The 23,775-nt window shown below is 35.6% G+C and overlaps 1 protein-coding gene across 2 annotated transcripts; it reads left to right on the top strand.

Annotated features, from left to right (window-relative positions):
- The first annotated feature begins 151 nt into the window (after positions 1-151).
- Positions 152-23,754, top strand: p4ha1a (prolyl 4-hydroxylase, alpha polypeptide I a). 2 transcript variants are annotated; one of them, XM_077205967.1, is made up of 15 exons: positions 152-293; positions 9,101-9,208; positions 9,379-9,475; positions 10,505-10,656; positions 11,521-11,658; positions 11,759-12,010; positions 13,160-13,353; positions 14,138-14,314; positions 18,430-18,500; positions 20,116-20,215; positions 20,300-20,353; positions 20,447-20,512; positions 20,601-20,669; positions 22,058-22,154; positions 23,254-23,754. In XM_077205967.1, the coding sequence occupies exons 2-15, from the start codon at positions 9,124-9,126 to the stop codon at positions 23,322-23,324; spliced, it is 1,623 nt and encodes a 540-aa protein (XP_077062082.1). In that variant the 5' UTR covers positions 152-293; positions 9,101-9,123; the 3' UTR covers positions 23,325-23,754. The 2 variants fall into 2 exon arrangements, with proteins under 2 accessions (XP_077062082.1, XP_077062081.1); XM_077205966.1 differs by lacking the exon at positions 18,430-18,500 and adding an exon at positions 17,232-17,302 and having other exon boundaries at positions 166-293.
- The last annotated feature ends 21 nt before the right edge of the window (positions 23,755-23,775 follow it).

The raw sequence follows: 23,775 nt of genomic DNA, 5'->3' as shown, positions 1-23,775 counted from the left end.
GAGAGATTTACTCTATCGATTTGGATAAAAAGTAAGGCATGAATATAACGTTACAGTAGTACAAGATTAGAGAAAATACATATGCCAAAATAGGAATGTGATTTTATGTGACAGTGAAAGCCTATAACTGTTGCTCTGTATAAACAGCAGAAGGCGCTGCAGCTCAATCATTTTTCTTCTGTAGATGTGTCCTCATTTCTACTGCGAACAAACCGCTGAAGAGTGAGAGAGAAAGAAGCTAACCAAACAACGTTTTTCGATTTTGTTTTATCGATTCGTTCCAGAGAGGAACAGTAAGTTGACCTGCTTTATTATGCTTCAGTAAATAAATCGCTTCAGTAAACATACTCTCTGTCATAGGCACAGGCTCAAGACACTCTAGAAATTTCCCTGCATATTTCCATAGTTTTCCCGTTTAGTGTAACTTAACGTTACTGCCATTTTGGCTAGTAAAACGCCGGTTCTAAAGACATTTTACTATATCTATGTTGCTGCGTAGGTTTGATCAGGTGATGAAAAACCCTATTGCTTTCTGATTTCAAAAATCGATGCGATCATAAAACCACAAACATCCCTCTCTTGATGTAGAGATTCCTACAATCAATAACTTAGCTGATTGCAATATGAATGGTAATAAAGTCAAGTGTACTTATTTATTAGAACATAGCACCAACCATAATATTTAGATTAATATTAACGTTAATAGAATCCATTGGCGTTATAATTAGGTTTGCCTCTGTAGATCTGTTCTGAAAATATGAACATGCTAAAGACAGTCAAAGATCATTTGCAGCGGTAAAAAGAGACACAAGACGCATTTACAAAGGCACTAGTTAAGTATAGTGAAGTGAGAAGTTGGTATAGCAAAGTTACAGTGTTTGGGTCATGTACTGGGGGAGGGGAAGGGACGTGGCACTCAATCCACATCAGTTTACAAATATCCCGGTTACTGTAAAACATGGAAATAATAACAGTCATCCGTCTGTTGTGACCTATTATAATAATGTAACTACTTTTTTAACATTAGAGAAGACCATTCTATTTGCACAAGTACACTTGCAGAAAAGGACTCTTGTTGTATCATGGTACCATATACCATGGTATTATCATATAGCCTATATAAAAAACATGGTACCTATATTAATACCATTGTACTTTTTGTTAATGTTATGCACACTGAAAATTTATTTCTATCTGATTGACCCTTAAAATACGACTCTAAAATGTCAGATTGATAAAGTCATAATATTATTGAATAATTTAACTGTTACTTTATGGAGAGGCTCCACATTTTAGCTTGCCTGATAAAACGTTTTTTAGTACTGTGCATGGTTATACAACTCAGTTTGATAATCCAAATGTAAGGATAAAATGTAATAATTTTAAACTGAAACAATAGTTTAGTTGAGATACTTAGTATCTAAATCTAAGTATCTTAACAATAGTACTATTGTCATAAAAATTAAGAGGTGAAAATAACACAAATATTTTGAAAATTTGAATTGTTTAAAGGAAATTCCAAAATAGATTTATTAGAAAAATATTTTAATCAATTGTTATATTTATAAAAAATTGCTTCCATTTATTGCATATCCATCATAATTTATGTTAAAGAATCATTTAAAATGTAAATAATTAAAACAATATTTTTTGTTAGGAAAATGCCTTACTACAAGGGGTGTATTCCTGAGGAGTGACCACCTTCAGGAAGCTTCCCTGACGTGACCCCAGGCTATTGCTTTTTTAGTGTATTCACTGCAGGATTTTAGGCGAGCCTTCTCTACAAGTCAATACTAGTTCCTCAAAGGTTTTGTCAGGTATATGTTCTGATTAGATTCTTGTCTTTTTGAATTAGGATAACACATTTTAAACAGGCACTTGTTTTCACAGGAGGAATCTAAAATGGTTTGTGTGCTACTGGTTTGAGGTCTTATTTAGGTTGGTGTAAATTCCTGTAGTGCTCATTTTAGCAGCTGTTTTTGCCCCCAGCAGATGGTCAAGTTTTTGAAAACTGCTGGGAATTGCATTAGTAACCTTTTTTGTTTTGTTGAGCTTTTCTGAGATTTTTAACACCAGAAAGTTAAGTGAAGTTCAGGTCAAGCGACGGTCAGCACAGTTTTTAAATATGTTGTAGTGATTGAGGAACGCTGTTTTGTCTTGTTTTGGTTAATTACTTTTGATTCCTAGTTCTAAACTGACTTTCTTTTAAGCCTATATTCTTACACACTCACAACCTGACAGATAAAGCTCTAAGTTCTAGTTCTGTGTTTTCTTGGGGCTTTTTAAACAGGTAAAATGAGAATGACAATGTGAACAAAGTGAGCTGCTCAACCCAACCTAACACCCATTGTATGTATAACCTACTAAAAAACACAATGCGTTGTTCTTAAATAACCTGCTGCAGTCTCTATTATGGTTCAAACCACAACAAAAGTGAACAGAGATCATGTTCATTTAACAGAAAAACTGAAACTGATGAATGCAATGTTTGCATGTATAAAACTTAGCCATGATGCTATGAGTTACTTGTAAGGTTTGGGTTTTGTTCAAATGCCTTGGCTTAGCAAACACAACAAAAAATTATTGCCCATAAAATGGTTTTGAAATCAACCGTTTCAAGATTCCTTGTGAAAAATAATTCAGCATGCTCTCAAATCACTTCTAAAAAGCAAATACTCAAAAGAGGCATGTTATCCAACAGTGGCTTTACCCCAATTCACATACTTGTACTACACACTAAATTCACTTCACTGCTGAAATAAAATTGTGTCTTTTGCCTTTGCATGTAAGCGTTCATTCAGACGTAAATCAGTTGTTCACTTGTCCGAGTAAAAAATTTACTTGTCGCCTTTGGCTTTTAAGCTTGCTTAGTTGGGGACATTTAATATTCAACAATAATATTGATCTGACTGCATGGACACTATTTCACTCACCTAAAGGATTATTAGGAACACCTGTTTAATTTCTCATTAATGCAATTATCTAATCAACCAATCACATGGCAGTTGCTTCAATGCATTTAGGGGTGTGGTCCTGGTCAAGACAATCTCCTGAACTCCAAACTGAATGTCAGAATGGGAAAGAAAGGTGATTTAAGCAATTTTGAGCGTGGCATGGTTGTTGGTGCCAGACGGGGCGGTCTGAATATTTCACAATCTGCTCAGTTACTGGGATTATCATGCACAACCATTTCTAGGGTTTACAAAGAATTGTGTAAAAAGGGAAAAACATCCAGTATGCGGCAGTCCTGTGGGCGAAAATGCCTTGTTGATGCTAGAGGTCAGAGGAGAATGGGCCGACTGATTCAAGCTGATAGAAGAGCAACTTTGACTGAAATAACCACTCGTTACAACGGAGGTATGCAGCAAAGCATTTGTGAAGCCACAACACGCACAACCTTGAGGCGGATGGGCTACAACAGCAGAAGACCCCACCGGGTACCACTCATCTCCACTACAAATAGGAAAAAGAGGCTACAATTTGCAAGAGCTCACAAAAATTGGACAGTTGAAGACTGGAAAAATGTTGCCTGGTCTGATGAGTGTTGATTTCTGTTGAGACATTCAGATGGTAGAGTCACAATTTGGCGTAAAGAGAATGAGAACATGGATCCATCATGCCTTGTTACCACTGTGCAGGCTGGTGGTGGTGGTGTAATGGTGTGGGGGATGTTTTCTTGGCACACATTAGGCTCCTTAGTGCCAATTGGGCATCGTTTAAATGCCACGGCCTACCTGAGCATTGTTTCTGACCATGTCCATCCCTTTATGGCCACCATGTACCCATCCTCTGATGGCTACTTCCAGCAGGATAATGCACCATGTCACAAAGCTCGAATCATTTCAAATTGGTTTCTTGAACATGACAATGAGTTCACTGTACTAAAATGGCCTCCACAGTCACCAGATCTCAACCCAATAGAGCATCTTTGGGATGTGGTGGAACGGGAGCTTCGTGCCCTGGATGTGCATCCCACAAATCTCCATCAACTGCAAGATGCTATCCTATCAATATGGGCCAGCATTTCGAAAGAATGCTTTCAGCACCTTGTTGAATCAATTCCATGTAGAATTGAGGCAGTTCTGAAGGCGAAAGGGGGTCAAACACAGTATTAGTATGGTGTTCCTAATAATCCTTTAGGTGAGTGTATATGAGAACTGAACTGAGCTGGATGATGGCATCATGGTTTTCTCCAGAGCGTCTATATATAAATTAACTAAATGACTAGCTTTTTTACAACAAAAATGAACCATCACTGAACTTACTTAAGCTGGACTATGACACTATTTTCTTCTGGAAACAAACTTTGTTGCATTATTTTCCTGTTATCACTTTAAAGCAGCCTTGAAACAATCTGTACTGTAAAAAGCGCTGTATAAATAAAGGTGACTTGACTTATCCAGAATAAATTTAAAAAAAGGATATGTTTAATTTATTCTGAAGCAATGTTCTCATCAGTGTTTTGTTTGTTTATTTAAATCAGCATATTTGTGATATCCTCTCCCTTAAACTGATATCCAGGGCATTTTTACCCTTATTATGGGCATTTGTTCCTCTAACCTTACTAAATGTATACAAATTCTTAAATTATATCTATAAATTCAGTTAGAGTAATAAGACACTAAAGGGCTGTTACCAATCAATAAAATCAGAATCAACAAAATCCATCTTTCCATCATTATATAAAAAAATATCTAGATCAATTATTTTTTGTAAAAATGTTTTATCATGGTAAGTAAAAACCTGAACTACCAGCCGATCTGACGTAGGAAAACAATACTCATTGTTCATCTCTGCTTAAAAAAACTGAAATGCCTCCTCTCCTCCTGTGTTACAGAATTGTTTGTTATATGCAAATTAGCCCCCCACCAAAAACAAACAAACGTGCATATACGAATACCATGCGCAAATACGAATGCGAACACTTGGAAAATCCACCACAGAAATGAAACCATTCAGATTCCTTTGCATGCTATTGTCTCTGCACTTGATTTGGGATTCACTAATTCTAAAACTAACATAATTATTTAAGATGGATAACATGCATATATTTAGAAATATTAAGACATAGTGAATGCAGCAGCTTTCAAAAAAAAAAAGGGCAGTGAAGTAAGAAAGAAGATTGTGCAATCTGCTCGTTGTTCTGCCCTATTTATAAATTGAAGGTACAGGGTAACTGAAAGCTGTCAAGCTGCTGGCAGCCCCGTCCTCTTTCACAGTGCCAGCGGGGTTTTGAGTGGACTATCTGTCTGGCACAGAACAACTCGTCGTGCCTCAAATTCTTTTACGCCTGTGAGAAGTTCATTAAAGGGATAGTTCACCAAAAAATTTAAGTTCTGTCATGATGTTTTTTTCCAAACCTTTCTTTCTTCTGTGCAACATAAAAGAAGATATTTTGAGAAATGTTTGTGTTTTTTTTCTAAGTTCACATGTGCCATTATAATAAGATTTAGGCAATATTTGAACTTTACCTCATGTAAACGCAATACTTTGATCAAATTGATGCGAATAAGAGTTTTTGTAGTAAAATATGTGGCGTATGCTGATTTTAATTGGTTGGTATGAAAACATTTAAACTAATGTATACCACTTTGACCAAAGTGTATGTGTGATTTTGACGTACACAGATGACGATGTCATGCGCAGATTCGAAAACAGCGGTAAAGAAGGCATCACATTTTTGGGGTTACAACATTGCGCAAAATGAATATAATGCAGTATATTAAAGGGATAGTTCACCCAAAAATTAAAAGAATTCTGTCATCATTTACTCACCCTCAAGTGTTTACCCCTGTATGAATTTCTTTCTTCGGCTGAACACAAAAGAAGATAGTTTGAAGAATATGGGTAACCAAACAGTTGATTTACACCATTGACTTCCATAGTACGGAGAAAAAAATACTATGGAAGTCGATGGGGTCCAGCAACTGTTTGGTTACTGACAATTTTTCAAAATATCTTCATTTGTGTTCAGCAGTAAAAAGAAATTCATACAGGTTTGGAACAACTTGAGGGTGAGTAAATGATGAAAGAATTTGTAGATGTAGTCAATTAAGTCAATATGTTCCCAAAATTTTTTACAATAACTTTATGTTCTGAAGAAGAAAGAAATGCATACAGGTTTCAAATGACATGAACTTTAATTTTTGGGTGTACTGTCCATTTAATGAATGCTTCCGCAACATACACATGGGTTATAGACTTCCTTTTTGTGTGGTAATATTTTGTTGAGCTCAATAGATTTTCTTTGTCAGTTCCTGATTTACTATATTTCTGGTATGTTGTGTGTATATTTTACTTTACTGGCACAAGAAAATAATTGTGATTCTTCATTCAGATTTAATGTCCCCATCTAGGCCATGGGGTTTGCATTAACAACTCCACTTCCACACCTTCTTCCATAGGAATTTGTTATTTGAGCTGTATATGATCAGCTTTTAGTGGTGGATCTTCTATTCTCTAGGTGAAAGATCTTTTTTTTATGTGTCACTGACATTCCCTTTTAAATTTAGTTTTCTCAATGTGTAGTAGACAGTACTTTATCAAGGCTGTTCTTTTAAGGTTCTTCAAAAGTTTTTTTTACAAAATATTTTAATTGAGTTTTTGTCATATTTTGAACATTTCAAAAAAAGAGAAAAATTTAACAAGGTAAAATTATACATGTCCAAGAATTCATAAACCCACACTTCTGCTGGAACGTGATGGCATATGATGCTAAACATTACTGATTGTTTTGTTGTCTTATTGTTGTGTCAAGAAACAAGTTATTTATGCAAATTCGACCAAACCTTGTCCGTGTTAGTCAACCAGATAACATTATTTTGGTGAAAACTCAGCAGAATTTTCAAAAACAGTGTAGAGTGCAGAAAATCATAAAGCACACAAGATGGCAGTTTTGTCAGTTTGCTGTTATTGATAGTTACAAGCTGAAGTTGTAAATCGTATACAGGTCCTTCTCAAAAAATTAGCATATTGTGATAAAGTTCATTATTTTCCATAATGTAATGATAAAAATTAAACTTTCATATATTTTAGATTCATTGCACACCAACTGAAATATTTCAGGTCTTTTATTGTTTTAATACTGATGATTTTGGCATACAGCTCATGAAAACCCAAAATTCTTGTCTCAAAAAATTAGCATATTTCATCCGACCAATAAAAGAAGTGTTTTTAATACAAAAAAAAAAAGTCAACCTTCAAATAATTATGTTCAGTTATGCACTCAATAGTCAATACTTGGTCGGGAATCCTTTTGCAGAAATGACTGCTTCAATGTGGCGTGGCATGGAGGCAATCAGCCTGTGGCACTGCTGAGGTGTTATGGAGGCCCAGGATGCTTCGATAGCGGCCTTAAGCTCATCCAGAGTGTTGGGTCTTGCGTCTCTCAACTTTCTCATCACATTATCCCACAGATTCTCTATTGGGTTCAGGTCAGGAGAGTTGGCAGGCCAATTGAGCACAGTAATACCATGGTCAGTAAACCATTTACCAGTGGTTTTGGCACTGTGAGCAGGTGGCAGGTCGTGCTGAAAAATGAAATCTTCATCTCCATAAAGCTTTTCAGCAGATGGAAGCATGAAGTGCTCCAAAATCTCCTGATAGCTAGCTGCATTGACCCTGCCCTTGATAAAACACAGTGGACCAACACCAGCAGCTGACATGGCACCCCAGACCATCACTGACTGTGGGTACTTGGCACTGGACTTCAGGCATTTTGGCATTTCCTTCTCCCCAGTCTTCCTCCAGACTCTGGCACCTTGATTTCCGAATGACATGCAAAACTGAGCAACAGTCCAGTGCTGCTTCTCTGTAGCCCAGGTCAGGCGCTTCTGCCGCTGTTTCTGGTTCAAAAGTGGCTTGACCTGGGGAATGCGCCACCTGTAGCCCATTTCCTGCACACGCCTTTGCACGGTGGCTCTGGATGTTTCTACTCCAGACTCAGTCCATTGCTTCCGCAGGTCCTCCAAGGTCTAGAATCGGTCCTTCTCCACAATCTTCCTCAGGGTCCGGTCACCTCTTCTCGTTGTGCAGCGTTTTTTGCCACACTTTTTCCTTCCCACAGACTTCCCACTGAGGTGCCTTGATACAGCACTCTGGGAACAGCCTATTTGTTCAGAAATTTCTTTCTGTCTTACCCTCTTGCTTGAGGGTGTCAATGATGGCCTTCTGGACAGCAGTCAGGTCGGCAGTCTTACCCATGATTGCGGTTTTGAGTAATGAAACAGGCTGGGAGTTTTTAAAAGCCTCAAGAATCTTTTGTAGGTGTTTAGAGTTAATTAGTTGATTCAGATGATTAGGTTAATAGCTTGTTTAGAGACCCTTTTCATGATATGCTAATTTTTTGAGACAGGAATTTTGGGTTTTCATGAGCTGTATGCCAAAATCATCAGTATTAAAACAATAAAAGACCTGAAATATTTCAGTTGGTGTGCAATGAATCTTAAATATATGAAAGTTTAATTTTTATCATTACATTATGGAAAATAATGAACTTTATCACAATATGCTAATTTTTTGAGAAGGACCTGTATAACGTTACACTTCACTAGGGATGGGAATTGAAAATCGATTCCATTTCTAGAATTAGATTCTTTACGGTCATGAATCAGATACTTGTTTTAAAATGAAAAATTTCGATTTCGCTTATCGATTCCTGTGTGCTCATTTTAATGTGTTTTTTAACTATTCAAGCGCAAGAAGACATGAAAGTGAACTCAATTCTGCACTCGCACATTCTTTTCTGTGCTATACATATACATACTATACATATAGTGCATGAATACTGAAATGAGTTGTCTTTCGTGTCTTGCGCTTCCAAGGACAAATACACACAAAATGATGTCAAAATGTCCTTGTAAACACTGTTGGTTGTCTAAGTAAGCGTAAACAGTTGAGAAAGAGAACGTGTAACAGTATATTGGATCCATTTAAGTTTTCGTTAACAATAATAACCCTGACAGTCAAATAGACAGTTTCGCAGTCATTATACAAAAATATTGGGCTCTCCCACTCAATGACACGATTGACCAATCAGAATCAAGCATTTCAGAGAGCTATGTAACAGTTTATACCGTACATCTCATTTTCTCTCTTTTAGGCAGCGTGTGGAACAGGATAAAGATGGGAGTTATGAGTGTGTGCTGTATTTTACTCATCTCTCTGCTAAAGTCTTCCTCTGCTCACAATGACTTCTTCACTTCCATCGGTATGCAACCTTTTCAACTTTTTATAAGTTTATGATTGAAATGCTCCTAAAGGTTCTAACGGGAAGCCAATTCCTTTAAGCCCATGTGTTCATAAACATTTACCATGCAACTGACAGATATGGAAAACTAGACGGGTCATTCTCTTAATCAGTTTAACCTGTGTTTGCAGGTCACATGACAGATCTGCTGTTCACAGAAAAAGACCTGGTGACGTCATTGAAAGACTACATCAAAGCAGAGGAAAGCAAACTGGAGCAAGTGAAACAGTGAGTAAATTCTATTAACAGTATCAACCGGAGCCATACAACACATATAACAAGTATAAGTATAACAACAAGTATAACTCATATCAGTTTGAATTGGCAGTAACAGATTTATGAATGGGGCATAACATTAATTTTCAAAATGGCGGCTAAGATTACATTCCATTGATTCCAATTATGTATGTCAATAAAATCTGACAATATTTAGTATATTTGTAATGATACATCAGTATGGATCAATGCATCAAACAAATGACTAACTAACAATTTGATCTATAAATGCGACACGCTAAAAAAAAAAATCAATATAGATTTTTTAAGATGCACCTTTATTTTGACACTCTCTTGTTAGCCACATCTTTTTTCGTTATTTATTGTTCTATATTATTTAAAAGCTCTTTTGTTGTGGATGTCCCAATTGAGATACAGGATTTGCAATTTTTTTAGAGAGTTACATTTTCTTGTTTTATTTTGGTAGCACTTGTGAGTAAATAAAAATAACTGGTTGTGCAAAAAAGGACCATAATATCGTCATATCTATATATTAACCGCAGGCCTCTGAGTCTAATCAAATCACAATTGTATTGTGCTATGTTTTGAGGTATCGGGTGTCAGATCATAGAGTGATAAAACTTATGATTTACACCTAATGATATAATAAACTCTTCTCAGCTAAAATCTAAACAGTATATTTCACTCTGATCCAGTCAATGCACATGTGTGATCTTGAGTGAAACGACTAGATGATGCTTTTGCCAATAAGATGATCGACAATTTTAATTGAAAGGTGGGACATCTTTTCCTATAGTTGCCAATCACTGTATTAAGCTTTACTATTTCTCATTCATTTTTCTCCTTCTCCATTAACCATGTCTGATATCATATTACACAATCTTACATCACTCTTAGTGTGGAGCAGATATTCACAGTAGACAGTAGGCATATTTTATGTAAAGCAGTAGATATTTGCACTGTGTGCAAGGTGACAACAATAAAGCTGCTCTGAATCGGACACTGTGTGTGTGTTGTCAGGTGGGCTGAGAAGCTTGATGCTTTAACCGCCGCAGCCACACAGGACCCAGAGGGGTTTTTGGGTCACCCTGTCAATGCCTTTAAACTCATGAAGAGACTAAACACAGAGTGGGGTGAAGTGGAAGACCTAGTGCTCAAGGACATGTCTGATGGTTAGTATCACTGTAATTTATTCAACCCATGACAGTTTTTCACAATCGCTAGGACCCATTTCTCAACACTTGGGTCACTTTTTTAAAACCCTTTACACAGTGAGCAGTCTATGTGAACTAAACTGTGGATCGTTTAACATTGCTTTGGCACAAAATGCATTCAACTCTTTTCAAATAACATTCTTTTCTTAATAAGACACAGCTAACTGCCAAAACTCTATGTACATACAGGCCAGTTTGCACGTTTTATACTCTTTGCAAAATGTTAACTTTAAGTTCAAAACCTAACATAAAACAAAACTGAATAAAACAGCAATTTTCTACAGTTCTTCAGTAATGCCACATAGAATTATATTCCAAATCTAAAAAATGAAATACTGTCAAAGCTATTAGAGGAAACTGAAAGACTAACAGCTGTGTAGGTGTTCAGCTACATTACCATCTATAAAAGAGAAACTTAGGGAAAATTCAGGAATATTTTATACTTTAATGTAAACCATGTAACCATATAAACACTAAAAAGTGTCATTTTTGTTTTGTAAAGAAAATGTGCAAAAGAAAACATTGTATAATGCTACCTGTTAGTGTTTTTAGGTCACTGTTTTATGAGTGACAACGTGTGTTTTTTTGTTGAAAACCTTTGCTATTGTATATGAAAGAATGGCTTGATTTGAGACATGTATGAAGTGTTTGCTAGTTTTAGTGCATTTTAGATGTGAAATTATTGCTGTGCCAAGCTAAAAGTTAGGAGAACTGTGTGAGGAGTATTGAGAAATGTGTCCACCAAGCAGTTTTAAATAAAAACAGATGTTCTTCTTCTAGGTATGGTTTTTCTTATGAAAAGATAACCGCATTTTCTTCTAGGCTTTATCTCAAACCTGACCATACAGCGTCAGTATTTCCCTAATGACGATGACCAGAACGGTGCAGCCAAAGCTCTCCTCCGACTGCAGGACACCTATCAACTGGACACACAGACCATTTCTTCTGGAAACCTGCCTGGTGAGTGTGACCTACATGAAAGATATTTTCATGAAAGATATTTTCCAACCATACTTCAGATATGCATTTGTATGACATCTCATTGCATGTGTTCTTGCAGGTGTCACTACAGGCTTGCCATTTCAAAACACCCTGACGGTAGAGGACTGTTTTGAGCTAGGAAAAATCGCCTACTCCGATGCAGACTACTACCACACAGAGCTATGGATGGTCCAGGCACTCAAGCAACTGGATGAAGGAGAAGAATCCAGTGTTGACATTGTGACCGTGCTGGACTACCTCAGCTACTCCGTCTACCAGCAGGGGGAGCTGGAGAGAGCTCTGGAATATACCAAGAGACTGCTCACTGTGGGTTAGTCTGCTCTACAAGACTATGGCTATGTCCACATTCATCTGGATGTGTTTTCATTTCTATACACTCTCTGTGGCCACACTAGGATCTTTAAGATCTTAAGGATCTTTCCAAAAGTTGCTTTTCCACACTGAAACATCTGAAAATGTCTTAAATCACATTGCTGTGCATGCATAAAAAAGGATTAAAATCTTACTGACATGGTGCAGAGAGAACATGTATAATAATATTCTTCTGGCATGATAATTATTCTAGAAAAATATGTCACTACTCTGTGGTGCGTCCATTTATCTTTAGCAACACTAGAAAATAAATGCCAATACAACCATTGGTAAATATGGGTACAATATGTGTCACATGACTAGACATGCATCATCGTTTCGTTTAAACGTGCATTTCGTTTCGAATACTTCTGTTTTCACAGTCCACGATGGAAGCTTGTTTCTGCTATGGAGTAATTGTGACGTTTTATTTCACAATTCTGACCTTTTTCTGTCAATTCCGAGTTTATCTCACAATTCTGGGGGGGGGGGGAATCAGAAACTCTCAACTGAGAAAAAGGAGAAATTAGTTTATATCTCGCAACTTCTGACTTTATTTCTCACAGCTGCAAGTTTGTATCTCACATTTCGGACTTTATAATTCGCAATTGTCTGTTTATCTCACAATTCTGAGGGGAAAAAAGTCTGAATTGTGAAATAAAAAGTTGCAATTACCTTTTTTATTCGTTTGTTGAAAACAAGCTTCCATAGTCCACACTACAACGTGGAAACAGCGTTCTCAAATTGATCTACTTGGGAGAACGTCTTCAAAAAGCTCAGTTTTTGCTGGACAAAAATGCTGTCTCAGTGTGAGGGCCAAAATGTTGAGAAGTTTTTAGGAATAATGTGGACGTGGCCTACAATGCAATATTTACACATACTTTTCACATGCCATGGAAGAAAGGAGACCAGAATAAGTTTTTAGGATTAATGTGGACGTGGCCTACTCTGCAATATTTACACATACTTTTCACGTACCATGGAAGAAAGGAGACCAGAATATCATATCATGATCTGCGAGTTGAAATATTATTTCTGAGCCATTTGAGGTATTTATCAGTTTTCTAAATGATTACAAAATGTTTTAACATTTATCTCTGCCGTCTAGATCCTGAGCACCAGCGAGCACTTGGGAACCTGAAGTATTTTGACTACCAGCTAGCCAAACAGAATAAGGCTGAGAAGGAGCAGAGCCCCAAGGAAGAGAGTAAGAAAGAGCAAGAAAAGGAGGTTGGGAATAAGGAATATCTCCCGGAGAAGAGGAAATATGAGAAGCTATGTAGAGGAGAAGGACTCAGAATGGTGATTATTAATATACTGTAACTGCTACATTAATATAAATATTCACTGGAATGACACGTTGAGCACGAAATGCTGATGCGTTAGCTGATGTAAGTCATTTAATGTCACACTCACTTTATATTAAGTGTCTTTTACTTCTATCTAATAAAATTTAAATTATTCATGTAAAACAATGCACTTATTGTGTAAATGCATGTGTTGTATTGCATTTATTTAAAAAAAAAAATAACTGCATGTAATTACAGATGTAATAACACTTCTCTTACCCCTTACCATTAAAACCATATCCCACCTCAATAGCAGCAAGTGTTTTGCAATACAACATGAACACAATATGTATATTGTACCTAATATTTTTTTGTAAAGACACCTAATATAAAGTGGGACCAGTCATCTCTTTCAGCCAGTTTCAGCTGTGTTTTACTGTGTTGATGTAAACTAATATGTTTATTTATAGTGGTTTCTGTATTTGAGGTAAGTAATTACTAAAGACAGGACTTTTAATTATTTATGCTCAGCCATGGTGGTAATGTGGCCATGGCACAAATCTGTTTTTGTCCGTTCAGTTCACCACAGCTGAATGCATATTGCATACAAAACTCATTAAAAACACCCACATGCTCTGCTATGCAGCTTTTGGGAGTCAGTGAATGAGTTTTGCTATGGCGGTGCCATGTTCAGCACATTGAAACTTACTTCTCATGCTGAGAGAACATGAAACACTAACTAATTTATTTTTCTTGCACAAGACATACATAATATATACATAATCTCATCCTTACAGACTCCTCGCAGACAGAGCCGTTTGTTTTGCCGTTACTACAACAATAACAGACATCCATTTTACATGCTCGGCCCGGTGAAACAAGAGGATGAATGGGACCGTCCACGCATCATTCGTTACCATGAAATTATAACAGAGAAGGAAATGGAGAAGGTCAAGGAACTGGCCAAACCGAGGGTGAGTTTAACTTTTATACACATTAAAATGTTTGTAAATATGTACACTATTAATGGCCAAAACGCTATTAACAACACGCCCTAGTACAGTCATTTATGTGATGGTCACTTCACCCAAAAATTCTAATTCTAATTTACTCACATTGACCTCAACCTCATGTTGACCTTTGTTTATCTTAGGAACAAAAATTAAGATATTTTGAATTCTTCTCTGATCATTTTGTCCATCCATTGAAAGTCCTCACAACTCAGACTTTCATTCATCAAAAAGTTCATAAAGACATTATAAAGGATTTATATGAATTGAAAAAACAAGTCTTCTGAAGAGACACGGTCGCTTTATATGATGAACCGATTTAATTTAGCCTTTGCTTTACATATTAACATTGATCAACGCACATACATAGAGCACATAAAAAATTGGACAGTAATTGGAAGCTCAAACATGCTTGCTTTATGTGAGGAAACCAATGAGGGTTGTTCTCGCGCATCAAGCAAGTATGGTTGAACTTCTGTTTACCCAATTTTGGGTATCAATAATATGGGCATCAATAATATGGATGTAGTGTTCGGGTGTCCACTTCCTTTTGGCCATGCACTGCATTTTCTGGAAAAAACATCACACCAGTACCAAATTGCATTGTTGAGAGAAATAAAAAAAAAAAACCTGATAAGTCGCATCGGTTCAAGAGTATGTGTGCGTGTAAAAATATTTGTTACACTTTACTGTAAGGTTTCATTTGTTAACATTAATTAACTACATTAGTTCATTTAAAATAACAATGAACAATACTTGTACAGCGTTCATTCAAATTAGTTAATGCTAATTTAAACATTTAAAGGGGTCATGAATTTAGAAATCATACATTTTTCTTGATTTTGTGACATGCAAGAGGTCATTGTACTATTAAAAACATCCTGTAAGTTTCAGAACTCAAAGCTTCCTTTTTGTTTTTTTATTGAAACCGAGCTTAAACAACTAGTTTCGGATTTTGTCATATTATGAAGTAATAGTGCATCGAAAGGCCGCGTCTGCAGAATTAAATCAATGCCTACTTCTACATGGTAGCGTCTTTGGCCCCGCCCACTGGCACGTTAGTGAGGCGAGGAAGAGAAAAGAGAGATACAGGATCACTGGACTAAAAATAGCATTACCTTCCAAAGGATCCTAATCCTAGGAAAGTGGTTATTTATTTTCAACTATGTGAATATCTCAGTAGCATCATTTGTTGGATGGATATTTATTTCACTGTGGATTCTTTTGAAAATCAGTGGCAATTTCGTAACTGGCTTTGCAAACAGTGTCAATTCTAATGCCTAATCTGTGATCAGTGATTTCTGAAATATAATGATTCATGTACATCCATGTACAGTTCTTTATTGTCTCATAATCATTAAAATCATGCTGTTTATGCATCAGTAAATCAAGCCAGTGATTAAATGGTCAACTTCACATTGTTTCTCTTAGTAGCATGAAAATAATTTAATTTGTGATTAAATTGTGTACAGAAAGCGATCACATAACCCATCCTTTATAATCTCTGGAGCTGTCAATCACACAGCGAGTTTATCAGATCTAAACTCTCGGCAAAACTCCCATTTTAAATGATATAATATTGACGCTGTCTAAACTGTACAATGAAATCTCTCTTATTTACATTGTGTTTGCACTGTTAGTTATGATAAAAGCATTCGTGAGGGTGCAGAAATCTAGTTCCAATGACAAGATCACTACATTCATGCACTGAACAGACATGTTTGTCATCGGCTATAATCCGCATCACTGCAACCTTTCATACGACGGGAGTAGATCTAAATATAATGCTATAACCAACATTTTTCACGATTATTTAATCTCGACAGCAGATATAGTAAAAATTTAGAGAGTTCCACATGTGAGTTCCCATGTAATACCCATTTCATATACAAAGATGTTAGCCAGTCACAGCAGTGGGGGTTTCCACTGAAGTCTCACAGCAGACGCCCCTCAAATCAGAGGCTAAAATCAGGGTAGCAAAAATGCCTTTTATTTCTAAATTATGTCCAAAAATCATATTAATATTAGAAGTGAACCTCTGGACACATAAAAAAAATGCAGTTCATGACCGCTTTAATAATACATTTTTAAGATTAAAAGTTGTATCTATTAACAAATGAGACCTTATTGTAAACCGCTACCAAAATATACTTGAAATAGCATTTACCATTACATTAAATATACATTCATTCCGGAAATTAATTAAAGGTGCACAAATATTTTTTCCCACTGTAATGAAATTTCATCTATAATAATAATACTTTTGACAAACACATTTAAAATGATGTCCCTTCGAATGAGATATAAACACCAGTCGTATCAGTGGTAATGAGCGAATTTTACACAATGGTGGTTGACCTTTAATGGCAGCTACCATAATGAGAATACATGACAGCCCATCACAACTCGTTTTATCTGGGTTACCTTCCTGTTATCTGACACATTCAGTAACAATGACAAATATGCCTGTGAATAGAGTATTTCTGCAATGACAACGTGTAGCAAAAACCCTTGCTTTTATGTGATGCTTTATCCATGTTAGTAGGTTCCAATTTAAAGTGAAAGACAACTGTAAAGCATAACCCAAATTTTTCTTCCTGCACCTATAAATGTATCTGGTCTGTTGGGTACATAAACATACTAGTTCAGGCATTTTCACTTCTTTGGTAATACTTGAAGAGCATATAAATAAGCATATAAAGCCTTTTATATTTGGAGTATTTGTAACCTCCATTGTTCAGGGTTCATTTAAAGTTATTAGTCCAGAGTTTAATCAAGGGCTCATATAGAGTAAGAATGCTGGCGCTCAAGTTCATGTGGTCAGCCAATAAGACTACAGCTGCTGTGTAACTTGTGTCCTCTTGGCCGGTTGGCTCAACAGCTGCGCCGAGCCACTATCTCCAACCCCATTACTGGTGTCCTAGAGACGGCTCAATATCGCATCAGTAAAAGGTAAGGCTTCTGTTGGCCTGTAGAACTGCCAACACACCAGTTCCCCCTACTGCATGCTGGAAAAGCAACTTTAACAAGAGCCCAGACAAACGGGATATTTGTCACATGCTTATTATGGGTGGGTGGACCAAAGTCATTCATACACATATATATTATATAAGTTTGTAACATGTACAACAACAAAAGTTAGTCAAAAGTTTTGAATAATTAAGATTTATTCATGTTTTTGAAAGAAGTATCTTATGCTTACTAAGGCTGCATTTATTTAAGCAAAACTACAAACAGTAATATTTCTGAAATATTCTAACCATTTAAAATAACTGTTTTCTATTTGATTATTGAGTCATTACTTCAGTCTTTAGTGTCACATGATTTGGTACTTAAGAAATTTCTTGTGTCTTTTTATTTTTATTATTAATGTTGAAAACAGTTGTGCTGCTGAATATTTTGGAAACACTGCCATTCAAACGTTTGGGGGGCTTTTTTTTTTAAGAAAGAAAAAGAGAACCTTTGAACTTTCTAGTCATCAAAGCATCCTGAAAACATGTATTAGAATTTTTAAGCAGCAAAAACGGGTTGATAATAATAAGAACCTTTATTAATAATTGAGAACCAATTATAATTGAGCATCAAATCAGCATATTATATGGATTTCTGAAGAATTTCAGGAATAAATTACATAAACTTATTTTAAATTGGTATAATATTTCACAATATTACTGTTTTAAATCAATGCAGCCTTGTGAGCATAGTGCTTTCACATTATATAAAGTAACACAATAGTTCTTTTGCACAGTTCATCCCATCATACCATCCACCAGCCCAACAAGATTGCATTAATACCATGCATAATAAATAGATATCCCTGTTTGTTTTGCTTTTGGGATTGTTACTCTTCCACTGCTTCTTTACACACAAGAGGTACGTAATCAGTGAACACTCTAGTCTTATAAATTTGACCTGTAGCAGTTCGAGTCGGGCAGAAACTGCACACCATGTTACATAAACATAAACCACCCATGCAGTCCAAGTCCGCAGTTGGTGTGGTTCAGTTTGAGCTGTGTGTCAACAGCACCTTTCACCTTTCTCTTCTATTTCCTCTCTTTTTCTCTGTGCTGGCTCTTTAGCTCAGGCGTGCCACCGTGCATGACCCTCAAACTGGCAAACTCACCACCGCCCAGTACAGAGTCTCCAAGAGGTAAGGGGTCAAAAGATAAAGCGTAGAGTTCACATCTGTCTGCTCCCCCTTTCTCTCTTTACCCAGAATCCTTTTTTTGGACCTCAGTCTATAAAACAATGAATGGTGTGACCAGGCTGCAGAGACAGACATATTTATCTTGATGCACAAAATAATGTTTAGGATCTAAAAAGCATTAAAGCGATTGTTCACCGAAAATACATGTTCTGTCATCATTTACTTATTCTTTTAGTTCCAAATCTGTATGACTTACTGTAGAACACAAAAGAAAAGAAAAATTCTCAATGCAATGGAAGTCAATGGGGCCCAAATCGATATTCAATGCTGGCTTTCAATGTAAGGATGAAAAAATGCATACCGGTTTGGAACAACAAAAGAGTGAGTAAATGAATAAGTTTATTTTTCTTGGGAAATATAGAAATTACACACTTCAGTATGGAAACTTGTTTACAGAATAACACAGAATAAAAAATCAAAAAGGTTTTGAAGGTTTTGAATTGGGACTTTTATCTCACAATTCTAAGAAAAAAAAAGTCAGAATTGCGAGTTATAAACAAGTTTTTATCTCGCAATTCTGATGAGTTTATATCTCACCATTCTGACTTTATTTTTCACTGTTGCGAGTTTATAACTTTCAACTGGCTATTTTCTCAGAATTGTGAAATAAAAACTTGCAATTGCGAAAAATAAAGTTTTTAAATTGTGAGATTTTTATTACTTTGCAGAAACAAGCTTCCATACTTCAGGGATCATGATGGTCTTTTATTTATCTTTATATTATTTTAATGTGTTATATTTTATATTTCATACAACACACCGTTATATTAATTGAGAAAACGCATGATATTTACATGTCTGATGAAAAGAGACTACGGACTGCATGGGTGCCTCTCATTATAGAGAATTTTACCTGACAGGTTACTATTTCCTAGTCATGCTGCCTTTGTAAATAATTTAAAGTGTTTGAGTAACCCTAGCCACCACTCACACACTTCAAAACATCAGCTAAACACTGAGCTGAAACTCATTTCTGTCAATAACTCACAGATTGATAAACAAGTTCATGAATATATCATATATCTCCTAATCTAACCTAATTTGAAGGGTGGCCACTTTTGACATGCTTAGTGGTGGAGAATTTTTATGGAAGCTTGTTTCCACCAGAAAAAAAATGAAAAAGGTAATATTATTTACTAATTTATATACATATATAATGATATTATTTATTAATAATTTAATTTATTTTCTCACAATTGTGAGTTTATACCTCGCAATTGCAAGCAGTGAGATCACAATTCTAAGAAAAAGTCAGATTTGTGTGATCAAATTTAGCAAGTACTTTAAAAAAAAATCTTTTTATTTTATTTATAAACAAGCATCCATAAGTTTTGCGTGGGCGAACGCTACTCTAAATCTAGTTGCATTCTAATTATTTTCCCCCCCTGCATTCTGCATATTAACAATACTAAAAATTCATATCACATTACTAAAATCACAAATAAACATTGTATTACTTCATTGCAGCTCTACACTGGACAACATGGAAAACGTTATACTGTTGCAAATAGTTCTCAGTGGGAATACCGAGCCAATATGTTATTGTCTTTTCTGTCAGCGCGTGGTTGGCGGCCTATGAGCATCCGGTCGTGGATCACATAAATCAGCGCATAGAAGACATCACTGGCCTCGATGTCAAAACAGCAGAAGAACTACAGGTCGTGTTCATGAGGCCTTTAATGCATGACACTGAGAATAGTTCAGTTCTGTTTCTTTCAATTTACAACTTTATCTGTTCTTAGGTGGCGAATTATGGTGTTGGAGGACAATATGAGCCCCACTTTGACTTTGGACGGGTAAATACGAAGCTTTTTAATCGTACACTAAGTATTTAATGTTGCAGAGCATACAAGTTAATATGTACCATTTTAATATGCTTTTTCCACTAGAAAGATGAACCAGATGCTTTTAAAGAGCTGGGCACTGGGAATCGTATAGCAACCTGGCTTTTCTATGTGAGTAGGATTTGATCGATTACTGTTGTAGTGACTGTCCTGTCGGGGTTGGCTCTGTCACTGCTATAAAACATCCACTTGGTTGCAGATGAGTGACGTATCAGCAGGGGGCGCCACTGTCTTTCCAGAAGTTGGAGCTGCAGTAAAGCCAATGAAGGTGCTGTTTGTTTGAGTTTAGAAAATCTGTGCCAAAATAATTTATATATTACCTGCCCTTGTGAAAAAGATGTACACGTTTAACATACTTTTAAAATGAGTACTTGTTACAGTTATAAAAAAATATACATAAGTGTGAACTTTAATGTTTTTGGATACCTTACTGCATGTTATTTACAATTAAATTAAAATATATTATAGTTTCAATTTATATTAAATGCAACCTAAGAGGGTTTTTTTTATCCACTTATAGGACTTTGGTGCATCTTTATATGTATGTTACTTCTATTGTGGTATGTGGTTCATGTCACCACAGGGTTCAGGAAGATGAACAGATGAAGCACAGGATAACAATAAACAAAGTAGCTTTAATATAAACAACACAAATGACGAGTAGCCAAGCAACAGCGTGTAACACAAATAATACCAGACAAGGAACTGAAGAGAAATGAGGAATATAAATACACAGTGATGATTAACTCAAAGACTCAACAGGTGTGATTGTTAAATTAGTGTCCATGGCAAATAATAACAGGAACAAAGGAACACAGGTAACGCATATTGGTAACGGAAAGTCCAATATGAAAACGAAACGAAAACAAAGGCAAAACGTGACAGTAGTTCTGTTGAATGTACTAGTGCTTATGGTAAACTTAAATATACTCTAATGTCATTTCTATTATTTTTTTATGTCATTATTTAAATATTTATATTTTAATTTGTGATAAAGTAAGTTTAAATGTAATATCAAAATGCATACTACAGTTAAATTGTAAAATTATAATCAAGTTCTTGGCATGCTTTACTGTGTCAACAAATCAAAATATGTTTACTTCTTTAAAGCACACGAAAATATTATTAAGTTTAATCATCATTAAATACTCTAAAGTAAAACTATTAATTTGACTATTGGAAAGTGCCATTTTTAAGTTTACTTGTGTGTTAAGAAATGGTTATTAAAAGTGTACTTCCTTTAAGTACACTTTAGTGGCTTTTTTTCATTAATATTATATTATCTGGAAGTGCAGTTTTCTAAGTATACTTTTAAGAGTTCAAGTACACTACAAGTGCACATTCAGTACAATTAAGCACACTTCTTTTTCACTAGGGATGACCATGTAGTAGAGTCTATTTAAGAGTCTATCAAATTTGATGTGTATTAAATGCTTTAATTTATATTAGTATGCAACATAACTCGGTAACCGTAGGTAACTAAACTGTACGGTTTGACACAACTCTGGTGTTTTGACAGTATATACTGTGAAACAGCAAACCATAGAAACAGGTACAGAAAAGATGTCATGGGTGTTGCTTTATTTTTTTAAATAGAGAGTACACCTGCCTTTTCTATTAAGAATTATCACTTAACATTTTTGTGTCTGTGTTCAGGGTACAGCTGTATTCTGGTATAATCTCTTTCCCAGCGGAGAGGGAGATTACAGCACGAGACACGCAGCTTGCCCGGTACTGGTGGGAAACAAGTGGGGTGAGTGTCTCAGACACACTGCATTATCAGGAGATTTTCTTCATGCTCTAAAAAAAAGGATGTCTTTGTGTATACTAATTTTAGCAATGAATCGCGGACACCAGTTTTTACTGTGTGTTATAGGCATTTTCTAACACATCAGCAAAATTTCCTGCAGTATTAGCAAATAAGCACATTTTATTTGATATAATCCATCATTTAAAAATCGTGTAGTTGCGTTATGCAAACCCTGTTACCATCATAATTATTGCTAAGTATAATATTGTATTATTCTATAAATGAAAAAAAAAACCTTTGAATGACTTAATCATCCGACAAATTATTAAAAATCTTTTTAATAACTTTTATTAACTAATCTTTTATTGTGTTAGGTTTGTTACAATCTTAAATGGTAATTTGTCACTATCAGCATTAAATTATTTTTCTAATCATTTATGCATTTGAGCAACTTGTTAATAATGTCAAATTGAACTATCTAGCTTTTTACCTTCTTCATGAGTATTTTATGCTGTATTAGCAAAAAAGCACATTTTAGTTGATATAATCAATTTAGAAGTCTTTAAGTTGGTTATGTGTCAACCCTGTTACCATCATAACTTTCCATTGTTAAAATAATGTATTATTCCAAAAACACTTAGTGACATCTTCATATTTTCAGCAAGCAAGCACAAATAAGTCTTTTTTTTAATAATTGTAGTACTAATGTATTATTGTGGAAAATTGTCAACTATGTTACCATCAGCATTACATTTCCTTTCTAATAATTTATGCACTTGAGCAAATATTAATGTCAGATTAAACTATCAACTCTTTACTTTTATTTTACTAGTAATTCTTGTCGTTTTAGAATTTAAGCACATCGTAGTTGACATAGTACATAATTTAAAAGTCTAGATGTAATGCATTTTTTTAATAATTTATGCACCTGAGCAAATTGTTCATAGTGTCAAATTAAACTACCAACCATCTAAAGCTTCCTAAACTTTTCTAAACGCTCAATCCTGTTACCTTTCTGAAAGCATGGTTATAAATATATTGACATAAATCAACTTTTGTTGACAAATTTCATTCTTTCAATCTCTCATTGCCTATCCGTTAGTGTCGAATAAATGGATCCACGAGAGAGGTCAGGAATTCAGGAGACCATGCAGCCTGAAAGAGACGGATTGATCAAAGCCTTCACTCGTCTTCCTCATGCACTCCTCCTCCTGGATTCTGAACAGACTCTGAAAACACAGCATCCTCCCTGCTGTTCATGTCTGCTGTGTTAGCGGCAGCCTACCTGTGACCCATCACATTATTTTTAATCAAAGAGTGTGAGCCAGCCTTTGGGTAACATTACCTCTGTTAGTGCCTTTTATCATTGCACACTGTGGCTTCAAAGGAAGCAGCTATTTCTGACAACACTCCATTACAACAGGCCTTTAGCTATTGAGCTGTACAATGGCATCAAATCACAGCACTGAAGTGACAGCATATCTCCAACACTTATTCTGACTGACAGACAGACCAAAGTGACTTGACAGAAAATGCACAGAATGCATGTTCACCGCATTCACAGAATGTTCGGGAATGGTCTAATAAAAATGATTTTCCCAAAGTGAATCTCTTTGCTTTATTT

Source organism: Siphateles boraxobius, unplaced genomic scaffold (genome assembly GCF_051911475.1).
Source record: "Siphateles boraxobius isolate OS27281-9 unplaced genomic scaffold, OSU_SipBor_1 55, whole genome shotgun sequence".
Taxonomy (NCBI): domain Eukaryota; kingdom Metazoa; phylum Chordata; class Actinopteri; order Cypriniformes; family Leuciscidae; genus Siphateles; species Siphateles boraxobius.
The sequence above is the reverse complement of the archived record's forward strand: the minus strand, read 5'-3'. Positions and strand labels throughout refer to the sequence as shown.

What these genes read in the sequence shown, in the direction of transcription:
- p4ha1a (XM_077205967.1), top strand. Translation starts at nt 9,124, where the DNA reads ATGGGAGTTATGAGTGTGTGCTGTATTTTACTCATCTCTCTGCTAAAG. An exon ending in TGACTTCTTCACTTCCATCG is followed by an intron (nt 9,209 to 9,378) that starts GTATGCAACCTT and finishes CTGTGTTTGCAG; the next exon opens with GTCACATGACAGATCTGCTG. An exon ending in CTGCAGTAAAGCCAATGAAG is followed by an intron (nt 20,670 to 22,057) that starts GTGCTGTTTGTT and finishes GTCTGTGTTCAG; the next exon opens with GGTACAGCTGTATTCTGGTA.